Source organism: Brassica napus, chromosome C6 (assembly GCF_020379485.1).
Source record: "Brassica napus cultivar Da-Ae chromosome C6, Da-Ae, whole genome shotgun sequence".
NCBI lineage: Eukaryota > Viridiplantae > Streptophyta > Magnoliopsida > Brassicales > Brassicaceae > Brassica > Brassica napus.
Window position 1 is genome coordinate 24,128,066 of NC_063449.1, and position 18,083 is coordinate 24,146,148.

General features: G+C 31.0%; 3 protein-coding genes across 6 annotated transcripts; 1 reads left to right on the forward strand and 2 right to left on the reverse strand.

Moving 5' to 3' along the window:
* Positions 1-425: 425 nt before the first annotated feature.
* On the reverse strand, positions 426-3,139 carry BNAC06G14520D. 4 transcript variants are annotated; one of them, XM_013894560.3, is made up of 10 exons: positions 3,028-3,139; positions 2,777-2,951; positions 2,573-2,631; positions 2,354-2,480; positions 2,141-2,254; positions 1,864-2,062; positions 1,714-1,759; positions 1,554-1,629; positions 1,108-1,437; positions 823-1,037 (listed from the first exon to the last, which is right to left on the reverse strand). In XM_013894560.3, exons 2-9 carry the CDS (start codon positions 2,850-2,852, stop codon positions 1,190-1,192), a joined length of 945 nt encoding a protein of 314 aa, XP_013750014.1. In that variant the 5' UTR covers positions 2,853-2,951; positions 3,028-3,139; the 3' UTR covers positions 823-1,037; positions 1,108-1,189. The 4 variants fall into 4 exon arrangements, with proteins under 4 accessions (XP_013750017.1, XP_013750014.1, XP_013750015.1 ...); XM_013894561.3 differs by having other exon boundaries at positions 2,777-2,890; positions 3,028-3,134; XM_013894562.3 differs by having other exon boundaries at positions 2,777-2,919; positions 3,028-3,046.
* A 1,184-nt stretch (positions 3,140-4,323) lies between these two features.
* On the reverse strand, positions 4,324-7,084 carry LOC106345459 (beta-galactosidase 15-like). Its single transcript, XM_048759755.1, has 10 exons — positions 7,016-7,084; positions 6,845-6,933; positions 6,652-6,757; positions 6,467-6,554; positions 6,033-6,130; positions 5,667-5,922; positions 5,434-5,543; positions 5,113-5,334; positions 4,815-5,026; positions 4,324-4,711 (listed from the first exon to the last, which is right to left on the reverse strand). Exons 1-10 carry the CDS (start codon positions 7,082-7,084, stop codon positions 4,324-4,326), a joined length of 1,638 nt encoding a protein of 545 aa, XP_048615712.1.
* Positions 7,085-14,584: 7,500 nt separating this feature from the next.
* On the forward strand, positions 14,585-18,083 carry LOC106345460 (cytochrome P450 71B5). Its single transcript, XM_013784664.3, has 2 exons — positions 14,585-16,526; positions 17,212-18,083. Exons 1-2 carry the CDS (start codon positions 15,639-15,641, stop codon positions 17,824-17,826), a joined length of 1,503 nt encoding a protein of 500 aa, XP_013640118.2. The 5' UTR covers positions 14,585-15,638; the 3' UTR covers positions 17,827-18,083.

An 18,083-nucleotide genomic window follows, 5' to 3' on the forward strand; every position in this document is an offset into this window, starting at 1 on the left:
TATATTTTTTATGTATTTATTAGAATCTTAAATTTCACATTCCAAAAACTCTACTTCACCCTTCAATTCTAAACCCTAAATTTATATTAGTTAATTCTAGGATTTTAAATGTTTTTTTCTCTTTTTAAAGGTGAGGATAAAAATGGTTAGTGTAAACATGAAAAATTATATTATGAATATGGTATTTTTAGCAATTTCCTTTGATTAAAACAGTGACCAAAAGTTTTCTAACCAAACATCTAATATTTCTTGAGCGGAGCATGATAGGCTTGCAAAGAGATCGTCTGGTGAGGCGACAGGTTAATTAACAACAAAGTTAATATTAGTTAATATATAGTATCATTGAAAACACGGTTCCCTGCTGAAAAATGGGAGTTGGGACGAAGGGGTATTCAAGTCTTTCTTTTTAATCCTGATAATCTTCATGAATTTAAAACCTTGGACCGTAACACATTGATTAAATATTAGTGAACGACGTATTCTCCTTTTAGTTGCTACTCAGCCCGATTATTCTTCGTATTAGACTCGCCGACCTAATATGTTTTTGACTAAGAGAAAAGAAGACTCGAAATAAAAAATGTAAAAAATAAAAAATTGGTGATCCCCTGTGTGGACTCTCGATAAAGGACCATGAAGGCAACAACCACAGTGGCAAAGGTCCAGCAAACACCGCTCGTCTCACCACCAACCCCTTCCCATATTATCTCAATATATTCAATCATCAAAATACACCTCGGACAGTTATGACGTATCTACGAAAAAAATAAAGCCGTCAACATCTATATAATTATATTCAGTAATATTATGTAAACTCGATAAAAATACAGTAAACCAGATCTCTCTATCATTGGAAAACTATATAATAAACACATGTACTCGAAAATATGACAAAAATATATTTCCATTTATTAAGAAAAAAGCAACATTACTCCCAATTGTTAGATACTGAGTTCACAAGCAAACTAACTAATAATCTTTTCTCCTAATCAGCATCTTGCTCTCTTCATTTAAAAAGATCAGTGTTGTAGCTCCTGACTCTGATAAAATTTCAGAACCATAAGATAAAACATTTGATCTGAAGTCTAATCAAACCAAATCAAAATTTACCTGTAAATGCCATGTCTATAGAGGGCTTTTTCATTAGCAGTCATCCATAAAATCTTGTCGCTGGTTGAGTGCAATGTCCAAATCAGCTGTGGGAAAGTAAGCGGTCAAGCTCACCAAACCCATCATCTTCATCTTCATCTCCATCATCATCATGTTCAACATCTTTCAGAAGTTTCTGTGTCGTATCAAGACCGTCAAACTTGGTTTTTTCACAAAATGAAAGTTTTTGTGAATCCCATTCCTCTTTCAGTTTCTCAACCTTCTCTCCCATCAACTCTTTCTCTTCCGCTATGTGCTTTATGTCCCCAATCTCCACTATCTCTCCTGCACCTTAACATTACCCAAAAAAACAAGCGATATTAAACATAAAGAACCATTGATATGGTAGTACCACATATGCTTAAAATCTCATATGCTAACAAAACAGTTCAAATGAAGTAGCATACTTTTCATTGCGCGCTTCTTGGCTTCTGCATACTCTATAGACTGTTTATGTATGGAGCTCAAATCAACTTCTTTACCCTGATAATAAGAAAAATAATCAGCATACCCGTTTATATATATTCTTCTGTCTTCTATCTTAAGGAAAGGTTATCTCGTACTCACCATATCGAAATGAATAAACTTCTCAATCTCGGTTTCAGAGGTTAACCTATTTCAAGTCAAGATTGAGAATCATATCAGTGAAAATGTTATATTAATAAATAACGATTAGGTAGTCTTACTGAAAAAATTTCAAGGGACGAAGTGACATACTTTTTGTAAGCACACCGCACAAGTCTGTTCTGTAGCTCTATCGATTGATGAAGTTTCTCGGTTGTAGACGTTTCATCAAAGTCCACAGCTCCAAATATAAACAAGTTTTTATCAAGCATTTGTTTCCCCACAGCAGTAGCTATCTCTACACCTTTCTCTTTTGCCTCAACTATAAGATCCCTAAATTTCCCAAGCTCCTCTGCAAATATGAGAACCGTGCTAGTTAATTATGATTATAAACGGTAAAGATAAGATTCAACAAATGGCGAAGACTTACGAAGTGAGATATAAATCCGGAACTTGGGTTTAAAAGGCTGGATCTCATGAAGGCAATAGAGGCAGTAAAGACCTCCAAGCCTCCGTGAAAAAGAATCAATACTAACCATGTGGCCTGTAGACATAAGGCTTAGCTTGTGAGCTTAGCTAAGAGAATAATCAAAATGTGGAAACAGACAGACAGCAACGGATAATTAGTGTTCCCAAAACTTACCAATGGTATGAGCATATAGTGACTGAATGAAAAATGCTAAGTTGGTGTTAGGGAAGGCTTCATATATGTAAGAAAACTTTCGAGATAGCCACACCCTCTTCATATCATCAAACGTTGTCAAATCACCCTGCAAGTAAAACCAGAGACACAACAAGTTTGAAAGCCTGAAAAACAATTTGAAACAACTAATAAATAAATAAATAAATAAATAAAAGGTACCTCCACAAACTCGTCTATGAGTTCATCGATGTCTCTCTTGAACAGAGAAAGATTCGTCCCTGACATGCACAAACAAGTAAGAGAATTCAAGAAACAGAAAAGTATAAAAGGAACCAAATACTCTAAATCAAAGATCCATGTGTTCATAACAGAGCGTCTTCCCTTCAACAGAAAGGTTACAAGATTCAATGTTTGATATCTCACCTGAAGTACGCGGCTTCATCTTCTTTTGCGTCCTTCCATTAACGGGAACAAGCTTCCAGTTTTTCCTCTTGTTCATTATGGTTTCCTTCTCTCCTTTATGCTAAAGTTTGGAACCTAAAACACCAAATCAAACCCGAAGCACCCTCCGCAACAATAAGCTTCAACCTTTCGTTCTCTATGGAGATTTATGAGACAACAAAAAGAACCTTTGAATCTAACGATCATTGGCACTGAATCTAAAAGTCAGTTACCTGAATCAAACTAGACGGTGGACGGTGGACGGAGGACGGAGGACGGAGGAGGGGAGGCAGAGCGTAGCAGAAGCGAGAAAATCAGCCGGGCCGTTTTCTTTTAAATAATATATTTGGGCTAAGCCCAAGATACACGGCCCATCTAGTTGTTCATTTATTTTGATAATGAAATAAATTAGAGAATGCTACAACATTGAACCGGATTAGACCAAAAATCTTGTATTCTCAACTAGGATTCTCCTCTGCTACATTCGGAAACGAACAAGTTGACTTTTGCGATCTTTATGAAATAATACAAGTTGCAAATAACTTATGATGTTCTAACTTCTAAGTACAAGAAATCATCGTTTAAAGTCAATAAGTAACCGTTGAATTCAAATAAACAAAATTGCGAAAGCAGCTCCCACCAAATAAAAATGTCACACTAAGATTTGAACTAGTGTATCTTTTAATACACTAATACTAGATTAATTAAGATAATGAACATCGTATATATAAAGTATTTTATGTATTTTATATTTTTTATATATTATAAAATAATATATATTAGATAATGAAAAAGTCAGTAACTATTACATATATAATTAAATTGGTATGAATACGTAAATAAATTTTATTAATCCAAACGATCACTTTTTCTATTTTCTATTTTATATAATTAAATTTACATAATATATACATAGATAAATAGTATATTTTTAATATTGATATATTGTTAAATGATGCGTTGTACTTATTTGTATCTTTTTTTAACAAAAAATTAAATATCTGATAACAAATTTTCATTGAGCAATGTTTTTGAAAGTTTTAGTAATTTATAATTTTTATAAACATTCAATGCAAATTTTAAATATTAAGTTGTCGGTATTTGTTCAAAGATTTTATCAAAAAAAATATTGATAAAAATATTGCGATCTTTATGAAATAGTACAAGTTGTAAATAACTTATGATGTTCTAAGTACAAGAAATCACTGTTTAAAGTCAATAAAGAACCGTTGAATTCAAATAAACAAAATTGCGAAAGCAGCTCCCACCAAATAAAAATGTCACACTAAGATTTAAATAGAAAAATAATAAATACTGAAGGGAACAATTATTCAATTTTTGAGAGAGAGTGAGGATGGTGAAGAAGAAATGACCAAGATTGTTTTGGAAAAAAAAGATTACCGTGTAAAATGTATATAAGAATGTGTTATTTTATTCACCAATAAATATTAAAAAGAATTAAATTTTTGAAAAAAATATAGCATAATTCTGAAATATGATAAAAAAACACCATAAATCTAGAAAAACATTTAGCATATAACTTCGACAGCAAGCTTTCTAGTAGCACCACTGCAATCTGGTGCTCCAAATTTTTCCTTAGAGACTTCAATCGAACATTTCTCTTTTCCAATGCATTCTTGTGCGAGAATATCAACCGCGTTGTTACTTGATTCACAAGTTCCTTTTTCAAAAGATCCACAATTGCCATCTGGATTACCAAAGGATGCAAATTTGATGGCAGAAATGGGTTTTCTATCGCATAAAAGCTCAATAATTGTTTTCTCGTAGACGTTAGCACATACACTTCCCACTCTAGTAGTTTGGAAACTGACAAGCGATGGGTTTCCTCCCATTTCCTCAAACAAAACTAGTGTGTTATCTCCTTCTGCATTCAAGAAAGAACGAGGGACATAGTACCTGCTCAAGAAAAGAACAAAGCAAAAAAAATCCCAGTAAAGATTTCTCAGGTTTAACATTAACATATTTGATTCTAGAACCTAATAAGATGTGGAAAATGTACCATCTTTGTGTGGGTTCTCCACAATTGGTGAGACATTTTTCAGCATGATAAGCACCTCTATAATTACATTTTGCATCACAACCATTTTCGCTTGAAATGAATGCCGGCCAATAACGTCCAATGTTGTTTCCATTGACCCAAGCTGTACCTTTCCCGAGTCCCATATGATCGACAACAACTGGATCATTTCCAAGGGGAGAATTGAATGTATCCTGAAAGACAAAATGGAATGATGTGATTTGATATTAAATCAACAAGTGTTTGGTTTGTTATCTTATAGATAATAACATATCTTTACCTTATACCAAGTCATGGTTCGGTTAAACGGTACACTTTCAACTGACCATTTAAACATTGATTTTGTTCTAAAGAGTTGGTTCTCAAACCCATTTAAACCAGTTTTATAGCTCCATTTATGAGCAGACAAGTCTTTAACTATAGTTTCATCACCATTTATTCCAGTAATAAAAATGGGTCCAGTGATTCCAGCCGGCTTACTTTCAAAGAAAGCACCATAATTCTATCAAAAAATTGACAAATTTTTATTTTCAGTTAAAATTAAAAAAAAAAGAGTTTTAACTTAAAAAAATACAAGATAAAATAATATCTAAGAACTTACCGCAAGTCCCACAGTTATGCTAAGAAGAGCAATCACATTACGACCAGACTTAAACTTCACATCTTTCTCAAATACATAGTTAAATTTTTCATTCTCAGCGTGTTGATTACCTAAAAATATAAATCAAGTACTTTTTGGTAAGTTGGTGTTATTGAGATTTGTAAAACATATATATGAGATACTTACCAATATGTTTTCCATTGACAAAAAAACGTGAAGGACATGAGCATTACTGTTGACGCGAAGAGACATGCTTTTACCCAAAAATGGATCTCGTTTTTTAAACTTAACGGTAGTCATATACCATAGATAATCACTTTGATCATTGGTTACTACTTTCTGATCAAATAGTTGTGTCTGTGTAGATTCTCCTTTTCCTTTCAAAAGGAAATTGTCCATGTTCTCTGGTCTCCATGACCATTTCAGAGTTGAAAGGGTATTCTCAGCTTCATTTGGTTTCTTAACCATCATTGAAGTCTGAGTGGTAATCTGAAAATATAAAGCCAACAAAAAAATGAATTTTGGTTACAAATTTGAATGAATATTGGTTGTTAGTATGAAAATTTAAAATCCACACAATAAAATGTAAAATAAAAAACCTCGGCGGTGTTATAAGCCTCATTTTTGCAATCCAGTAAAATGGTAACAGACCAAGCCGGGACAACGTAATATTCTCCTTGGAAACTAATTGTTGCATCTGAATTTTCATTTCCATTTCCAAAAAATCAGCTTGATCCTTCTTCGGTTTTATAAATTGTTGCCTATGTAATATTTTCATGATAAGTAATTAGTTCAAGAATAACATGTACAATAGTGATAAAAAAATAAAAAAAATATTACCGATGTAGAGTTTCCAAAGTCAATGGTGGAGATGTTTCGTATGTGAGAGCTCTCTCCATAGAGTGAAGAACATCATGAAGTTGTTTCAAATGCCCGTATTTTGGTTGATTCAAATTACCTAATAGATTTTCCCATGTTAGTAAAAATAGAAACTTCTAAAATATTTTTAAATATGAATATACTTTAAATTTACCATATTCGTCAAGCGGAACATCATAATCATATGAAGTTGTGATGTATGGACCACATGCGGTTCTGTCAAAGCTGGTGCCTCCATGGGACTACAATAATAAAAGCATTTCAATTACTCTTTCTAGTTAATGTCGATTTTCTATGAGCTTATTTTAATAAATAAGTTAAATTGTATATTGTAATTACCATATAATAATTATTAAAAGTTCCTCCTCTTTGGAAGAATCTTGCAAAAGAAAATGCGACATCTTCAGTTGTTCTATGAGGATTTTTTCCACCCCATTGCTTAAACCTAAACAAACAGATGACAAAATAAATATATAGTGATAAAATATTTACAAAATAATAAAAGTATAATCATACTGAAAATAAAACTTACCATCCGGTCCAATTCTCAGTCAACATCTTAGGAGTGTTGGGATTGTTTGGTACAAAATTGTCACAGTAAAAGCCATTACATGTGTTCAACTATAAAAATAAAACGATATTAAATAGTCAACCTTTGAATATATTAAATAAATATTCATTATAACTACACTGATTTTATTACCATAGGCTGAGGAGCATCATTTTGTTGACACATTATCCATGGAACACCAACATCAAGAGACTGAGCCATGTTTGCACACCACTTAATGTATTCTTTACCTGATTCTCCATAGGATCCCATTACATTTCCTTACTCATTAACTATCAGCAAGATTAGTAAACCAAAAAAGATAAATATTGTTAGAATTGTATATAACATTACGAAATACCAGATAATGTATTTAAAAGATTAAATTGATTACCTGAGCAAGAATTATTGGGCCTCCTTGTGATGCAAATAAATTTTCTTTCTTGACCATGTCTACTATCATAGTTGTGAAGTTTTGCATCTCATCCTATACATAAATCATTCATATAAAAATTTAATTAAAAAAATAACACTATATATATGATAAAAGAATATTGATCATCAGGTAAGACTACCATATGCTTTATTTGTAGTTCTGAACACCATTCCAGGCATGTTGTGCAGGCACACTGGGAATCCTCTGTTTAAAATAATTAAAACATTGCAGGTCAAAAATATTACATGAGAAATAGTAATATCCTCTAACAAGAAGCCAACTCATTATGACAATTTATTAAAAATATATACTATAATTAAAAGGCTAGTACTGGCATTTACAATACATATTTTTGGTAAACTAATTAATAAAATCAATTTATTAGACTATTTATCGGCCAAAACATTATATGGAAAACCATATAATTACCATACAAGAAGTTAACTTATTATGAAAATATATTAAACTGGTATATATTGCACTTAAATAGACTAGCTAAATCCATTTTAGTATATTACCCGTAATTCCACTCAGCACATGCATATGGTCCTATGCGAAGAAACGCCATACAATCATTCATCTTGAATGGTTTTCAGGAATCAAATAAGATCTAATTTTCCAAAAAAGTCATATTGACGGCGAGTAGGCTCATGCGCATTCCAGAAGACATATGTTTCAATCGCATCAAGACCTCCTTCTTTACCCCTTTTGATTAGATTCCGCCACATCTAAACATATTAACAAAAATGATTATATTAGTAGCAAAAATAAAAGATTAAGACCACACATACTGTTGGATGTAAGGTAGATTAAATACCTCAGGAGTGCTTCCAGGATAATGGATCGAACCAGAAAGGAGAACTCGGCGGTGGCCATCAATGGTAATTGCTCGGCCATCATGAGAAACTATTGTGGCATAGACACTACTTACGAAAAGAAAAAATAAAAGAAATCTTAAAGAACCCATATTTACTTAGAAGAATGTTTTTTTAATGAAAAAATATGAAAAGAAACAAAGCTTTTATAGGGCTATAAAATCGTTACCTAAAGATAATATAGATAATTATAGATATTCCGGAAAAAAAAAATTGTAACTGACATATTATTTAATTATAAATTTTGTTTATCTTTTAACTAATTTTGTGAATTTTGTAACAAAAAAAATCATTTATCTTGATTTTCAACTAAAATTTGATTTGGATAATAACAGATTTTATGCCAAAAATCTGAATCGATGTACTTGGTTGTAGAAATTTGTTTTCAATTCATTATATCTTAAAACATGTCTGAATATGAAAAACTATTTTTTGTGAATAATGTAAATATTAAAAGCATCATATTTATTTATATATTTTCATCTACTTTTTAATTCAGTTTAAGTCTGAATAATTTTTTTTGATACTTTCCATTTTTCACAAAGAAGATAAAAATAATTGTCTTGACTACCTCTCTTTTTATATAATAAATATCTTGTTTGTGTTAATCAAATTTGTGTATGAGCACTGAATAATTGTTATACTAACTTAATGACGAGGAATGTATTTTATGATTTAGGAGACCCATTAATATATACAAAAAATGATTTGGATTATCCCCTCTTCTGATTCAAAATAGTTAGATTTTAACATTTTGGCTAATATGTTAGTAAAGAGTTTGATTTAATTTGTTATATGTTAGCTATAAAAACGCAATGCTCTATGTCTAGTTTTGTTTAACTAAAATTAAAACATACTCCTTCACACTTCTGTTTACAAATAAAAATTAAAAAATGTTGTTGAAAAGAAATAGCATATATCATTTCCAAACATCTAAACCATTTAGCCTCTCTAGCTTTCTATGGCAATCAAAATTTAAGGTAATATAACTATCAAATTTATTGCGTACTTTGTAAATTGTAAAGGTTTAAGGTGCTATGGCAAATGGTATAAGTTCTTTGGACACTGAGGATGTTTCAGGAATTAAAGTTATAATTTAACAGCTAAAGTTGGAGACCATAATCTAATGGCTGAACTTGCAGTCCCGGTGTAACAAAAGAAATGTCAATAGTTAAAAAAAAAAGGTTTATCTACTTATTTAAGCTACTAAATTGTTTTTATTCTTTTTCTCTTTTTTGAAACCTAATTCTTACTATAATATTCAAAATTTTCATTGGAGGCCAACAAAATTTGTGAAAAATTAGCAAATGAATGGAAAGAAATTCTTTTTGCCAACAATAAGATCTGGGATCAAAATGGTTTCAATAAGCTTGTTGGAGACAGATAGACTCATCTGTTGATTAAGATAATTAACTATTTAAAGCTTATGATGGAAGCCTCAAGATTTAAATTTTGTATGTATGCATATTTTTCGTCAAACAAATCGAAACAACTTTAGGAAACTGAGTAAGAATATATAAAACCATCAAAGGAGAACATAAGAGAAGAGACAGAGCCAAGAGTGATACAGCATCGTCCACTTTCTCTCCTCTTAGTATCACTGTCTCTCTCAACTCTCTCCTCTCTCCTATCAGCATAGCCCTCACTCTCATATCTCCTCCCGGCATCACCCTCTCTCTATCATCTCTCCACATCCAGCATCGGCCATTGTCTCCTCTCTCATTCAGTATCGCCCGTTCATTTTCTGAGAATCGCCCATTGCCTCCTCTCACGTTCAGCATCACATGTAACTCCTCCTCACTCCTCACCATCTCCCTTACCTCCTAATATATCGGTTAATCCTTTGGATCACAAGGCGGTTCCAGTCAATATCCTCACCGTAGGTAGTGGCGGCAAACAAACGACTGAAGAAGAAAATGCTTCACTCTCTTCCAAAACTCATTCTCTCGCCAAAATCACCTTCGTTGGAAAATCTTGCCGAGTGCGGTGACAAGCTCCTGTTCGTATACGTTAAAACAAAGAATGGGGAAGAAGAAGGGTTAAAGATTTTATTTAATGCAAAAAAATGTGTTGTAACACACTAAAATTAGTTATTTTAGTTTGGTGTAGTGAGTATTAATGGAAAAAAATTATTTATATATATAAAAGATGACACATCTCAATTTAACGGTTGGCTAACTATATGTTAGTCAGAACAGTTTTAAGTATAACGATAACGAGTTGAGGAAGAAAACTTGAATTATAATGAGATTGGAGTTGTATTAGCATGTATCATTTGTTTAAGTTGTATAAGGTACAATTGAAATTGTTAAGATCGTTATTACCCTTTTCGCAAGTTAGCATAGACTTTTATCACTGAATCTTCAAAATAATCTCTTTATAACGCTAATTTTAATTTTAATCAGTGGAAGTTTTTTAATGGAAAAATGTTAATTAATATTTGCCTAAGTTTAAAGCTGGGAATTTTAATTTTTACCCACTTGACCCCTCCCGTTTGATCTGCTGTGAGGCAATGATTTGGAATATTTGTATTGCGGCATGGGTGCGGGTTAAGTTATTTTCTCACGGGACAGGTGCAGATCATTAAAAAATATTTATAAACGTATTCTTAAAATTAAATCATAAAAATAATGAAATTTACAAAAAATATTAAATATAAATATTTTATATTATTTTATTAAAAATAAAACAAAAATATATAGAATAAATATTTATATTATTATTAATATTATTTGCAGGTCTCGTGGGTTATCCGTAAATTTTGACTAGACGAATCTGGATATAAATTTTTTTCTTTGTGGATTATGCGGATTGGAACTTTTAACAAAAATTATTCAACCTGCTGTTGGCGGTCAAGCAGGACGGATCTGAGCCGCAACCCAGCACTGCCTCTGTTTGAGAACTAAGAAGAACGTGGGGATATAACCACCATACCACGTACATAAATAGTTGAATGTAATTTACATTTTTTTTATAACCACAATCTAGCGTCATGTAATTTGTTTTTACGTAAAAAAATATCGCGTCACGTAATTTTTTTTTTGACCAAGGACTAGTTTACCCGGTAAACCTCATATCGACGTACGGTAGAGATGCATGAACACAAACGCTTCACCTAACCCTATTGTTATGTGAAGGTTATTGTATTGAAATTTATTAATCGATTTGGATCAATTTGGAATTTAAGAAAAAAAATCCAAAGTCGTTCGTCTAGTAGTTGAGCTTTTGTGATGGCTTGAGCTTAGAATCTAATGTTTACGGCTTTTTGTGATGGCTTAAGCCTTAGATAATATCTCATTGATCGATGTTTTTGATAAACATCGAATATTTCATTTCTTGACCAATGTGCTGTATGCAACACATATAAGTACCAGCCATATATATGATACTCAACAAATACATGTTTACCGCTTATAGCGCCATCTATGTACTAGCGAAGCTGGTGCATGTTGAGAGGGATACTGCACATGCATGCATCCATAATATTTTCAAAGAAATAGTATATTTCTTCACAAATTTCATATATTTACCTATTATAATTCATAAGTTTACCTATATATTAGAGTATTTGTGGCACATGCATCCATAATATTTTCAAAGAAATAGTATATTTCTTCACAAATTTCATATATTTACCTATTATAATTCATAAGTTTAGACCTATATATCCTTTATATATTAAAGGAGAAGCATTGTAATAAATACATTCACACTAAATTGGATATTATGTCACGTGTAGAAGCATTGTAAAAATGCGTTCACACTAAAATGGACACATGTCACATGTAGAGAGTTTCTCAGCCAAACTCTACATAAATATATTCACACTATGTACTTTACGTTTTTTTTAATATAAAACTCACATGCATGGTTCTTCTTTACGTTATTTTTACTGTTTACAAATAGGGTTGACAAATTATTCATAAATTTTGATTCGGTTCGTTATCCATTTTGATTCGAACCGAAAAATCCGGATATTCGTTACTTTACGAAGCAAATCAAATACTAAAATGCAATATCCGTAAAAAAAAAAGCAAATCACAAATATCAATATTTATAGGAACGAATATCCAATTTGATCCGTTATATGCATATATATACATATATTTAAAGAATTATATATAAGTTATATATTATAGTTTATATAAATCTTACAATATTTTTGCTTTTAAATAATTTCATTTTAAGAATTTTATTTTTCATGTATTATTTTGAAAAAATGTAATTTAATATTAATTAACAGTATCTTTATATATTTATCAACCATCTTTATATACGTTTACATACACATACATGTGCACATTGATGTGAGCACCTTACAAGTAAGTATTTACCACAACTGAAATATCTAATTTTTTTGGAAGTTAAAATATTCTTTTTCTTAATGTTTCTTTCACTATCGAGCAAATTGTAGTAAAATGATTTGTCTTAATAATTTTTTTTATAACTATTATCCGTTTAGAAACTATAATATGAAACCATTGGTTCGACATCACGACTATCTAAGATTTATAACATGAAAACAAACAAATAATAGTAATTTTTGATTAACACAGAAAAAAAACCAAAAACATCAAACATTTTAACCGAACAAACCAAATAAATATTGATTTAAAAATAAATATTGATTTAAAATGATAGTTATATTTTCAAAGATTAAAAACAAAAAAAAACAACCTAAAACCGAACAGATATCCAGATTAAACAGATTAATGTTTCCTTATTAAAAAAACAAAACTAATAATTACATTCCACGCAAGGTGCGGGTTATTACCTAGTATTAGAGTATTTGTGCATCCAGTAAAATATACTATTGTACATCAGTTTTTTTACCAGAATAAAAATTTGTTGCGTAGAGACGTTTTCAATTCAAAGCTAGTTACCATTTATGGAAAAGTTCATGTAATTTATATACATATAAAATTATAACGCCGAATTTTCATATGCATTTATCTGTAGGTTTTCTCTAGATTAAGGATAATTTCTATCTGCTCAGAGTAGAGGAAAACAAACATTGGAACAAAACTCAAGGGATGATAAACTACATAGCCACGTCCAAGTATGTGGTCACTTTTCATGGCAACAGAAGAGGTCAAGTAGAAGCATTCAGATTACGACTCTATATCGGTGATTTTTTTCCTCTTTTCAGACTCTTATCTGTCCTGGATTACGTACGCACAAACGGAGAAGATTTTTTCAGCTATATTAACTCTTTTTATATCAAGAATTTTTATTTTCACAAACAAAAACAGTAACCAGAATATTATTATTGTTGGGATATTAAATTGAAAAAATCAGGTCGAATACTTATCAATATTCGTCCAAAAGATTCAAAGAATCTAAGTAAACTTTTGAGACAGCTATGGTGTTCTATCCGAAATTCTACGTGTTGCAAATAAATCGTGTCTTTCTCAGAAAATCAAAATCAATAATATTTTAAAGTCAATAGAGAAATATACTAAATTGCTTAAAAATCATGTTCGTAAATAAATATTTGAATATCTTATATATTAAAACATAAGTCACAACCTTGATTCATGTATGATTTTTTAAAAAATAGACCTAATAGACCTATTCCTATAAAGTCATATTACATTTAATATCTAATCTTATCATTTAAATTTTGGGCATACCAGAAATTTTTATTGAGTTATCTATAATTGGATTTAAACAATAGATGATCCATTGGATTTATAGATGCTATAAATTAAATAGATATAATTTAATGTTGTAATACTATACCTCTATATGCTAAATATTTAAATATTTGTCGATGTTAACTTTTAAAATTATAAAGATTTTTTTAAAATAACAAAAATCATATTATCTAACAATGATTAATCTTTACTACATTAAACCAATGAAAATTTTTTTTAAACTATATGGTTTATTTAAAAAAAATTAAACAAAAACTAAATGTTTAATTATTTACACGATAATATAAATCTAAGAATCGAAAAGTTTAAATTTTTAAAAACTTTCTAAATTTGTAAAATGTTACAATATCTTTAAATATGACAATAAAACAATATTTTACTAATCTTTATATATATAGTTATGATTTTAATAATGAAATAATAATCCGAAAATATATATATAGAAGAAGATACAAATACATGTGAAAGTTTGAAACAATCTATTCAATGAAAAAAATATACAATAAACTTATTATGTTTTAAAAATTGATAGACACATATATATTATAATACATACCAATTTAGAATTGAAAACAAAATATTATATAAAAATAAATGAAAACAAAAACTCGTGCGGTTGCGTGGATCGAGATCTAGTATAATTTTATTACCACTGTCTTTTCTATCCTGGATTACGTAGGTACAAACGGAGAAGATTTTTTCAGCTATGTAAACTCTTTTTATATCAAGAATTTTTATTTTCACAAACAAAAATAGTACCAGAATATTATTATTGGTGGGATATTATGCTGAAAAGAAAAAAAACAGGTCGAATACTTATCAATATTCGTCCAAAAGATTCAAAGAAAATAAGTAAACTTTTGAGACAGCTACGGTGTTCTATCCGAAATTCTGCGTGTTGCAAATAAATTGTGTCTTTCTCAGAAAATCAAAATCAAAAATCTTTTAAAGTCAATAGAGAATTGTTGAATTGACATACTAAAATGCTTAAAAAATCATGTTCGTAAAGAAATATTTGAATAGATAATTTTATTACCACAGTCTTTTCTTTTGTCATAAACAACTTGTTTGGAGGCTGTTTGAACATGACTCATATACGCGGTAAACCTCATATATTGCCTTAGAAACGCTTACAATATTATACAACTATCTATAATTAAATAGAATGTAAGAAATAGTTGGGTTAATAACTCAAATCAACAGGTACGACCGTGATTAATGTATGCTGTGACGGTAAGGAATGATTAGAAATGTTCATTACGATGTATACCCTCAAGTTACAATAAGAAATTGATAGAATGGAAATAAATAGAATGATAGGAATGAAATACATCAAAAAATGAACATTCATAACCAAATTCCAAATTTGTTTTGGAATCATTCATCTTTGTATTTATCTATTTTTTTTTTGGAATTGATAGAATGAGTAATCAATTCTATTAATGTCAAATAGTAAAAAAAATTTAGAGTTAATGGAACAAGACATTCCACATCATTTCATTCCAAAAATCAGTAATCCAGTTGTTATTAATTAATTGCTGTTCGTACAGTTGAACACTTATATATTTATATATATACAATATGAATGGTGAATTTTTATTTGAGTTTATATATATATAGATTGAAACCAATTTAGTGTTATTAATAAAAAAAAAATGGAGGGTAAGAAAATAATAAATTGATTTAGTCAAAACCCAGCCAAATGCATTGCCTCAGTGAATATATATATTGCATCTTTGAGAACTCATTAATTACTCTTCACTTCAAACACAGACCAAAAGAAAGAAAGCCAAACATAATCAAGAACAATGTCTATCTTCATTTGTTTTCTCTTACTCTTCCCTCTCTTGTTGATTTTCTCTAAAAAGTTTTTACCTTCGAAAGAGAAGCTTCCACCTGGACCTACCGGTCTACCGATAATCGGAAACTTGCACCAGTTTGGAAGATTTCTTCACAAATCTCTTCACAAAATCTCCCAAGAATATGGACCGGTGATGCTTCTCCATTTCGGGGTAGTCCCCGTGATCATTGTCTCTTCCAAAGAAGGAGCTGAGGAAGTGCTCAAGACTCATGATCTTGAGACCTGTAGCCGACCTAAGACGGTAGGGACGGGGTTGTTTACTTACAACTTTAAAGACGTTGGTTTTGCTCCTTTTGGTGAGAACTGGAGAGAGATGAGGAAAATCATGGTGCTCGAGCTCTTTAGCCAGAAAAAACTGAAGTCCTTCAGGTATATTAGAGAGGAAGAGAGCGAGTTGTTGGTCAAGAAGGTGTCAAATTCAGCTAATGAGAAACCAACCTCATCAGTTGATTTGAGAAAAGTCATTTTCTCCTACGCGGCCAGCATCATTTGTAGACTCGCTTTTGGACAGAACTTCCACGAGTGTGATTTTGTGGATATGGAGAGAGTAGAAGAGTTGGTCCTTGAGTCAGAGACCAACCTCGGCTCGTTGTCGTTGGCCGACTTCTTCCCTGCGGGATGGCTCATTGACCGGATCTCCGGCCAGCACTCGAGGCTGAACAAAGCCTTTGCCAAACTCACCACTTTCTTTGAGCATGTGATTGATGATCATTTGAAGACTGGACAGCCCCAAGATCACTCAGACATCATCAGTGTCATGTTGGATATGATCAATAAGCCCAATAAAGTCGGCTCCTTTAAAGTCACCGATGACCATCTCAGAGGAGTCATGTCGGTTAGTATGAATAATCCCTTCCCTTTAGTAAAATCTCTAAAGTTTTAGAGGTGACTTGAGGAATACAACTATCGCGTGTGGGAAGCAAGTTAACTTATGATATAACAAATACCTTATTTATTGGTCCATATTAGTTTTTCGTCTTCTCACTTGATTCATATTGCTCTTAGTTTTATAGATTTTATTTTTCATGAGAAATATTCTATGAAAAAATTAAAACTTTTTGTCCCAAAAATAGTACACACAGAAAAAATTCCCTAATTATAATATTAACTTCGTTATTTTTTATTTTATTTTATTTTATATTTGGTTTAGTGATTGAAATTTAGAATTTACCATTTAGTGGATGAGATTAAGGTAAGAGTTTAGAGTTTGGAGTAATTTAGTCATTTTACCTGTTAATTAATACTATTTTGGAGATTTTTATTTTTGTGTGCTTTTTTTCCAAGTATTTGAATTTCATTGAGAATTAATGTTTTGTAGTGTTTTACAAAAGGTGATAAGTTTTAGATGCAGCCTAGGCAATAAAAAAAAATTAAAAACAGGGCTGATTTTAATACATTTCAAAAGGTGATAAGTTATTTTTGTGCTATTTTCATTGTTTTTTGTATTTTAATATTTTTACCCTATATTTTTATCTTCTTTCAAACCCAAATTCATGAATCATTCTATGTCTTTTCACCAGGACGTATTTTTGGCTGGAGTAAACGCAGGAGCCATCACAATGATATGGACAATGACAGAGCTAAGCAGACATCCGTTAGTTATGAAAAAACTCCAAGAAAAAATTCGAGCAACACTCGGACCCAACAAAGAGAGAATCACAGAAGAAGATCTAGAGAAAGTTGAGTACTTGAAGCTGGTGATCGAGGAAACATTCAGATTACACCCACCAGCTCCTCTCTTGCTCCCAAGGCTTACAATGTCCGACATCAAGATTCAAGGCTATAACATCCCCAAGAACACCATGATCCAAATCAACACTTACACGATAGGACGCGATCCCAAAAACTATACAAAACCAGAAGAGTTCATCCCCGAGAGGTTTGTAGATAACCCTATAGAATATAAAGGTAAGCATTTTGAGCTATTGCCGTTCGGATCCGGACGTAGGGTCTGTCCTGGGATGGCCACGGGGATCGCCATGGTTGAGCTCTGCCTTCTCAGCCTTCTTTACTTCTTTGATTGGACTTTGCCTGAGGGAATGACCATTAAAGACATTGACATGGAGGAAGACGGATCTTTCGTCATCGCCAAGAAAGTTCCTCTAGAACTCGTACCAACTCTTCATCGCTGGTGAAGAATGTAATAAACTAATAATTTAAATAAGGTCAATATTTCTCTATATTTCTCTACTTTATTATCGGTATGGCTTTTTTTTTTTTTATGTTTTATATCCTTTCTTGTAATAAGTGTATTTCATGTTTGTAACAATGTTTAAAATAATTTTAATAAACTTATAGTTTAATCTAATAGTGTATCTTCAATTTTTTTATTGAAAGGGTTCCATTGTATAAATCCCCATTTTAATTTAACATATCCTTTGCAAAAAAAATT

Bases quoted from the DNA above. Each gene is read 5' to 3' on its own strand.
- BNAC06G14520D (XM_013894563.3), bottom strand. From the start codon at position 2,852: ATGAACAAGAGGAAAAACTGGAAGCTTGTTCCCGTTAATGGAAGGACG. The intron at 2,632-2,776 runs GTGAGATATCAA...TGTGCATGTCAG, and splicing joins GATGAAGCCGCGTACTTCAG to GGACGAATCTTTCTCTGTTC. The intron at 2,255-2,353 runs GTAAGTTTTGGG...TTATGTCTACAG, and splicing joins ACTATATGCTCATACCATTG to GCCACATGGTTAGTATTGAT.
- LOC106345459 (XM_048759755.1), bottom strand. From the start codon at position 7,084: ATGGCTCAGTCTCTTGATGTTGGTGTTCCATGGATAATGTGTCAACAA. The intron at 6,934-7,015 runs GTAATAAAATCA...TTATTTTTATAG, and splicing joins ATGATGCTCCTCAGCCTATG to TTGAACACATGTAATGGCTT. The intron at 6,555-6,651 runs GTAATTACAATA...TTATTATTGTAG, and splicing joins CTTTTAATAATTATTATATG to TCCCATGGAGGCACCAGCTT.
- LOC106345460 (XM_013784664.3), top strand. From the start codon at position 15,639: ATGTCTATCTTCATTTGTTTTCTCTTACTCTTCCCTCTCTTGTTGATT. The intron at 16,527-17,211 runs GTTAGTATGAAT...TCTTTTCACCAG, and splicing joins ATCTCAGAGGAGTCATGTCG to GACGTATTTTTGGCTGGAGT.